The sequence below is a fragment of the Haliaeetus leucocephalus genome, unplaced genomic scaffold (genome assembly GCF_000737465.1).
Source record: "Haliaeetus leucocephalus isolate CR32 unplaced genomic scaffold, Haliaeetus_leucocephalus-4.0 Scaffold646, whole genome shotgun sequence".
NCBI classification, from domain to species: Eukaryota; Metazoa; Chordata; class Aves; order Accipitriformes; family Accipitridae; genus Haliaeetus; species Haliaeetus leucocephalus.
In genome coordinates, this window is record NW_010973082.1 from 6,361,830 (window position 1) to 6,369,491 (window position 7,662).

The 7,662-nt window shown below is 48.5% G+C and overlaps 1 protein-coding gene across 1 annotated transcript; it reads right to left on the bottom strand.

Annotated features, from left to right (window-relative positions):
- Positions 1 to 2,593: 2,593 nt before the first annotated feature.
- Positions 2,594 to 7,363, bottom strand: WFIKKN2 (WAP, follistatin/kazal, immunoglobulin, kunitz and netrin domain containing 2). The gene is made up of 2 exons (XM_010578697.1): positions 6,842 to 7,363; positions 2,594 to 4,609 (listed from the first exon to the last, which is right to left on the bottom strand). Exons 1-2 carry the CDS (start codon positions 7,040 to 7,042, stop codon positions 3,098 to 3,100), a joined length of 1,713 nt encoding a protein of 570 aa, XP_010576999.1. The 5' UTR covers positions 7,043 to 7,363; the 3' UTR covers positions 2,594 to 3,097.
- Between the last annotated feature and the right edge of the window lie 299 nt (positions 7,364 to 7,662).

The window sequence follows — 7,662 nt, forward strand, 5'->3', positions numbered from 1 at the left end:
GGGACGCCCATGGCGCTGCTCCTTCTGCCTCGGGACGGACGTGGTGTTTCAGCGCAGCAGAGCGCAGCCCCCTGCGCCCCCGGGGGTCTCCCAGTGGGGCTGGTCACGTCCAATATTTGTTTTCTCGGGGCGACCTGTCACTGTGGGGCTGCTTGCTGGCACCGAGCTGGTCCCGGCTGGCGTGCCTGCGTGGCACCACGGGAGCCGAACGGATCAACCCGATCCGTAGCAGAGTAGGGAGCGCGTCCCCATGTGGGACCGGTGAGGGACGGCAGCTGGGTTTGATGCTCGTCCTCGTGTCGAGGGTGCGTCTACCCGGCACGGAGCCGTCCCGCACACACCGCGGGGCTTGGAAGCAATCTGGCTCCGTAGGTTTGGGCAGGAGCTACGCGAGCGTGGCCGTACTGTGTCTGGGAGCTGGGCTGGCCTGTTCGGTGTCCCCTTGCATTGCACCACGTTGGAAAACTGACCCAAAATGTCCCTGGGATCCCCCTGCGCAAGCAAGCCCTCGCACAGCAGGACCGCGTGCCCGAAGGGGGCTGGGAGACACGCTACGCCTTGCGCAACCCTGGGTCGCAGCGCAGCAGATCACTTGCACGCTTACTTCGCTTAAGTGCAGGCTTAATTCCCAGGGGTTTAACAGAGTAGAAGTTAAGGCTGCGTTTTAGGCCCCAGGCTTAAGCCCTGTAATGTGCTAGCTGGAAAAGCAATGAATCGTGTGCTTTTTGCTCTCAGCTACGTTTGCATCCCAGCTCTTCTGGAACAACCGGGTACATGTCTCCCGAGTCACTCCAACACTCCCACACTTGCAAAATCCTTTAGCTTTTGGAAAAAAAAAGAGCCATATAAAGCCAGTCTTTATTAAACCTTCATCCTCCGATGCCTCTGTGTTAGAAAGTACGGCAAGAACATGCCACTTCCTACGGCTTGCTTGAAAAATGATAGATGAGCCATCAAAACAAGTGACACTTGCTACAGCCAGGGATGATCTGGCAGAGGTGCTAACCGCTTCGGAGGGCAGCGGAGCCGGCATCTCCCAGCTCCAGAAAATGGTCTTCACAAGAACATACACAAACGTTATAGACCTTTAATCGGAGTTTTTCTCATTTACACTTAGGAAAGGTGCAACGATAAACCGAGCAGATATTTTCTTGGTCAGCAAGTCTGTAGCAGGCTCCTCTCCCTCCCACCCAGCTTCTTCTGAATTTATACAAATAACTGGAGATTTAGATCCATTCCTGTTGCCGGAGCATTTTGGACGTAACCCAAGCCCAGACCACTTGGAGAGGAGCCCAGTTCTCCATCACGCTGTGGTCGCTGCCCGTGTCTGGTGCAGGGCATGGAAAGCCTTCACAGAAACCACAGCTGGCCCCACATTCAACGCCGTTACCCTCACCGTTAGTTTTCCTCCCTGCATCAGCAAAATATCCAACGTGTGCAGGCTCCGGGGGGGGGCGGTTAGAGCCTTGCACGTCATGCTGAAGCCCAGCATCTGCCTATTTAATCTCCTTCCCCCGTCCCTTACCATACCCAGCCCCAACACACACGTGCAGAAGCAGACGCGTGCCCGCCGTCCTGCCGCCCACCCCGCAGCAAGCCCGTCAGATGGCACCACGGAGTAGCGCTCGCTGCACCTTCCTTCCTCTCGCCCAAACGTGTCTTGACACCGGTCCAGCCTCCAACTGGCCTTTTGTGCAAGGCAGAAAGCTCTGGGCACCGCCGTAGTAACTCGCCGAACCCACCACAGAAAGAGCAATGATAAGGCTCGCCGTGCCACGCTCGCCCCTCTTCCCTGCAATGACAGTCCTTAGCGGAGGCAGGATTTTTCCAGGATCAGCCTTTTCTTTATTTAAGGATTTTTGCATAGGCAAATGTTACATTTTTGGACACACAAATGTTAAAATGATCAATCCTATGTGTCTGCACGCGCTCACACCCACAGCCTGTGCTGTCTTAGGGTATTTATTCATACGCGTATATACATTGGCCTGGCGGAAAATGTTTTCCGTGGTTTGCAAGAATGCTGTGAAAGGGTCAAACTGATAAATGCCTTTAAAGAGTGCCCACTCTGCATGTCTGTGTCTGTGCAGTTTGGTTTCAACAGCTCTGTGTCTGTGTGACACAGTCTGCAGACTGTGTATTGCACTTTTCTATTTTGAATTTTGTCCTGACTCCTCTTACTTTACTCTCTCACCTATAAAAGCAGGATTTCTAAGGAAAATAAGCAATAAATTGCTGCATATGCTCAGGTGTAAAGGATTTTCAAAAGCAAGACAGCTGGCAGCACACTGCCATCCTTCTGCCTTGGACTTTTTGGGATAGACAATATATTGATTAAAACAGAAACAGGGAAGTGCAATGGAATGAGGGTGTTTGCTGACCTTGTCCTGATGACAGAAAAGTCATTTCAGGGTGAGACCGTGCCTTGAGCTTCTACAGGGACCTGTTGTCCTGGGAGTAGGATGAAGGGAGTTTTTTGTCCAGTAAGGATTGCAAGATAGGTAGTAGTTGCCATTTAAAAATGAGGTACGATCCAGAGAAAACTGCTAGGAAAATTTCAATTAAAAGAAGCAAATTCATAATGCATAGATTGGTTAAATGTGCACAACTGTAAATACAGACAATAATTTACAGGCTTTCCTCTTAAAATATTAGTGCTGCTATGAGGAGACAAGAGTGTGACTTACTTATAATGACTTACCATAACATTTCCATACTGTAAATGAGACAGATTAAGTTGACATTATATATTACTTAGCTGTGTACCAATTAGATAAACAAATGCTATGAATTCCATCATTTATGATGGAAGCTACATAAAAATTGTGTAATTACTGCAGTGAGTCATCTAGTTAAATGGCACTCCTATATGGACGAATTGATTTCAATGCAAGATTAATAGCCTTTTGCTGCTGTTTTACGTGCTTGCCAAAGAACATACTACATTGTTGCTAAGCATCATTAATGGATTAAAATAAGGGTTCTGCGTAATTCCTACAGTGTATCTTCAAACAGCTTGTTTAGTTTGTGCACTAGCCTAGCGCTTGTTAGCCCTACATAACACACGGGTCTGGAAGGCTGACACGTGTGAAGGAGGTTAATGCAATCCTAGGAACTCTTTCAAAAGCTCACAGGTTTTCTTGTGGATGACTTCGCGGAGCTTCCGCACGCGCCGGATGCTGGAGGTCCCCACAAAGCTGTCTGGCTGTAGGACAGCCATGCCATTGTGGACATCTCCCATGATGATGAGCTGGCCATCCACTGTGGTCATGTTGGGACATGGGCAGCTCCAGTCCATGTTCAAAAGCGTGATTTCTAGTGGTTCCTTCCCCAGGAATTTTAATCCCATTTTTTCATCTTTGAGAATCTCCTCCACTGTCACCAGGGCATGTCCCGAGTCTTGGTCTTCCGTCAGCTCTGTTATACGGCCCAGGATAACAAAGTCGCTTTTGCAGAAGCTTGTCACCAGCTTCTGGCGTGGTTTGCAAGCTTTGCAGTGCGTGTTCTTCGGGAAAGGGCACATCTCTTCGCAGGCTTCCCGGCTCTCAAAGTTGTTCTCGTTGCCTCCGCACCCGCCATAGATGAAGGACTGGCACTGCTTCGTCAAGCTGTTATAGGCCCATCTGGGCTCATAGGCCTTGCAGTGACCTTGGAGGGCTGGCAGGTTGCAAATGTTGATTGGGCCATTCATGCACGTTAGCATACAGTTCTCATAGGTCTCAAAGTGGTTGAGGTTGCTGTTGCAGTTCCCATAGATGAAAGTAAAGCAGTTGTTTTTCTTTGCATCATAGTACCACCTGGTCTGCTCTTCCCCACAGTCTTCGCTGTCTGGTTGCTTCAGGCACTCGTCGGTTGGAAAATGCGTTTTGTTTTGGGAAGCTTCTTTGGATGTGGGTTCTCCTTTGATGACTGACAAAGGGAAATCAGCCCTGAGAAGGCCACCGCTGTTTTTGGCGGTGCAGGTGTAGATGCCTGCATCTTGGAGCTGGGTGTTGTAGATGACCAGCTGGGCGATGTTGGTGACCACGACATTCCCTCTGACGTGATTTGGCTTCATGATGACTTTGTCTTTCCCGTCGACCTGCTTCTCCCACGTGATTTCTGGCTTGGGTCTCCCTGTAACGTCACAGAGGAAGCTGACGGTCTCTCCCACGTAGACTGACTGATGGACGGGGTTGTTCACTAGAGCAGGCGGCAAGATGTCGACGACCGTTGTCTCGGAATAGGCAGTAGTAGGGCGAGCTGTTGTTTCTGGTGGGATAGGGCTGGTGTTTGGCCAGGTCAGATGGTACCTACAGGTGACTACATTCAGTGTAATGCCTTTGATGCAAGCTTCTGCATCCATGTAGCACTTGTTGTAGTAGGTGAGCCCGTCGGAGGCACAGGTGAAGCTCGGCTCCTTCTCACACCTGTCCTTGCACTTGCAGACGGGTTGCCCGTCCCAGATGTCGCACTCTGAGCCTTGCTGGATGCACATGAAACGGTCGCAGGTTGCCTCTTTGGGCATTCCCACCGGCCCCTTTTTCCCCTTGACGTCCATGTACCGAGCCGCCACGCAACTCTTCGTTCCGCAGACATTGGGGCAGCACTTCTCAAAGGTCTCGCACTCCTGCGGGGAAAGAAAATAACCTGATCGTTACTGGGGACAGAGTAAAGTCCTTTTTAGAGACCCAGCAAGCAGAGCGCCCAGAACCTTTTGAGATGTTAGCTCAGGGGACCTCGTCTGACACAGATATCTGTGGTCTGAAACTCAGTGTCCCCACTGTCAATGAGTAGAAACACACACACCCCCCAGTATCTCCCGAGAGGTGTCTAAACACCCTGGGGTTTGTGAAGTGCTTCAAGAGAAGACTCTCGAGAAGGAAAATGTATTTCTGTTTCTTAAACACTAACCTCATCATAAGTCTTTCCTAGAGTCACATGGACTGCTTGACTACCGAACCAACAACCCCCCTTCCGCACTCTCCGAAATGCCTGAGGACAAGCCCTAAGAAACAAGAGCGGATGGAAAGTCTTATCATATGGCTGTAGGCAGTAATCCTTCTTATTTTCCACAGAAGTATGTAAAGTATTATTTGAATTCCCTGAGACTAACAGCCTACTCTTGGAGGTGAAACTGCCAAGGATTTGTAATTGTTCACATTGTAGAGGAAATAATAGAATATCTCAAAAGTAAGGAAATTCTTGCTCCAAAAATAATTTTTCTATGGTATTTAGAAAAACAAACCCAAAACAGCTCATTATGGCTTCTCTGTCCTATTTTAGTCCTATTTTCAAATGCAGCATTGCTCTTCTAGTGATTTATTACACCCCATCTCAGCTACAGTCAGCTCTAAATTGCAGTTAATTTTAGCAGAATTTTCATCTTCTGTGCAGGAAAGGTATTTGATATGTGTGATCACAGCTGCTGTGTTGTTATGGATTACTTTAAGGGACCATGAACGCTGCTACCATGTACACAACAGGGCACACTTCCACCGTGTGTTAAACCTCTGCAACCCCCCCGAAATCCAATGGCTTTCTCCGTAAGTGAGAACGAAATGTTTTTTAAGCTACCAAACTAAATAGCTTCCCCTGAGTCCAGTATCCTTTCCTTATTGGGAAAAAGATGACCTAATAACATAACTCTTTCCCCATTTCCAGCAGCACATTACTAGGTTTCAGAAGCAGTTAGAAACGAGAACGGGTAATGTTTTCGGCTGAGGTTAAGGACCGTGGCTTTAGCAAAGTTGGTGACAGAGTCCTTGGCTGCTTGCAGACCACTCACTCCATGCGAGGTCCCGGGACTCTGTGCTGCCACAAAGCAAAAGTGAGTATTTTTAGCCGGTGGCTTCTGGCTTTCAGTTTTTGGCCAGTACGTTATTCAAACAACGTCCTCTGCTGCTGCAGCTGGGGTTTTGCAAGTGTTTTAATATTCATTGCTGCACCTGGTAGTTGAAATAAAAGGGGCTTATTTGGGAATGGCAAAAGTAAACCCAGCACCTTCATTCATAACACATGGGATCCATCTGAGCAAATCTCTTTGTTTACTTGACGGCCAGCCTTTTTCTTTATCCGCTCCCCCCCACTGCTCCTTTTAGCATTGCAGAAACAACCTGGCTACAGAACATAAACCCGATGACTTTTTTTTCAGCACGGGACATGTTGCTGTCAGCCTGGTTTGGGCTGCAGGAGCTTTGCTGTTGGACATGATGTAAGAGGCAGGACGAGCAGGTATTTTCAGATGCCAGCTTGAGCTGGCAGTGCTGACAGGTTGAAAAATGAATTTTAGGGTTGTAAGCTAAGCACATTTTGAGCTGGGAGCATCACAGAGAACATCTGCCTGGTCATTTTAACCATGCCCCTGTTTTGCACTCCAAGCACGCTTTGTGTTTCAAGTGCAGCAAAGGCTGATGATTTACATGTTAAATCAAACCATTTCATACAGGATTCCTCCCAGGAATATAAAGCATTGATGATGGCCACCACCACCAAAGCGCGTGGTGACACTGCTAAAATACTACGGCTTGGCCCCAGGGCATGCCGAGTTCTGGAGTATCAAATTCGGACATTTCTTTTGACAAGAAAGCAAGGAAAATGATCAAAGAGAGCGAGTGCTGTACCCACATCGACATAAGTGACAGCTGCCACACACCTCCCCACTTAACCGGTAACTCATCGCACCTTTTCTATTTTATATAGGTCACGGGTCAATTAAATACGTGCGCTGTCTGCACCAAGTCCCGCACAGCGCCGGCGCCTTTCTATCTATCTGGAGCACAAGCAGACTGTGGTGCAAACGAGCCCACCGACAAACCCCCGTCGCCCGCGACGCAGGGAGAGAAAAACGTGCATCACTCACCAGATCAGCTTCGCACTCTCTCTTGCAAGTGCTCTGCGCGTCGACCCACAGGTTGGGGTTCATGTCATTGGGGCATATCCCAGCGTGGGAATACCGGATTGGAGGTAGAGCTCTCCCTTTCAGAGAGACCTCCAGAAGCAAGAGGACACTGCTCTTCCCCAGCAAGATCCACATCCACCGAGTGAACAGCACCACCAACATCTCAGAATTTCTCCAGGGCAATGGCAGTGACCAAGCTGGAGGTAGTTCTTGTTTGCTCGGGGTTGATTTTTTTTTTTGGTAAGCCTTAAATTTTCGAGGAACCCAAATGCACCTGACTTTGGTAAAAACTTCAGCAAGCTCCTTTGCTGCCTCTGTTTATAGTGCAGTTTGGTCTGGACCTCATTGGATTAAAGGTCCTAGGAAGTTACCCCCTTAATTTAAGAGAAATGCTAATAGTCTGAGCAGAGTTAGCTCTATTTATACCCTGCCTCTGTTAACAAGTCAGAAAAAGTAAACTTGATTTCTTTGACAGGCACACGCTTCCTATGTCCTGGTGGCAGTCAGACAGATTTGTTGCAAGAAAAAAAAGCTGGAAAGAGTTCAAAAGGCTGGAACTGGCACGGTGGGACCCCTGCATGTTTCTGAATGCAGGGAGGCCTTCTTAACCCCTTTAGACCTAAAGTACTTCCCTATGCTAAGAATGGCATTTACTTCTGAAAGAGTACTTGTCTAAATAACACGGACCCGCAGTCAGGGGATTTCCCCACGGCAAGGGGCTACACAATCACTTGCTAAAAGGAACAAGTAATAGGATTGAAGCAATTAAAGCTAGAATATCA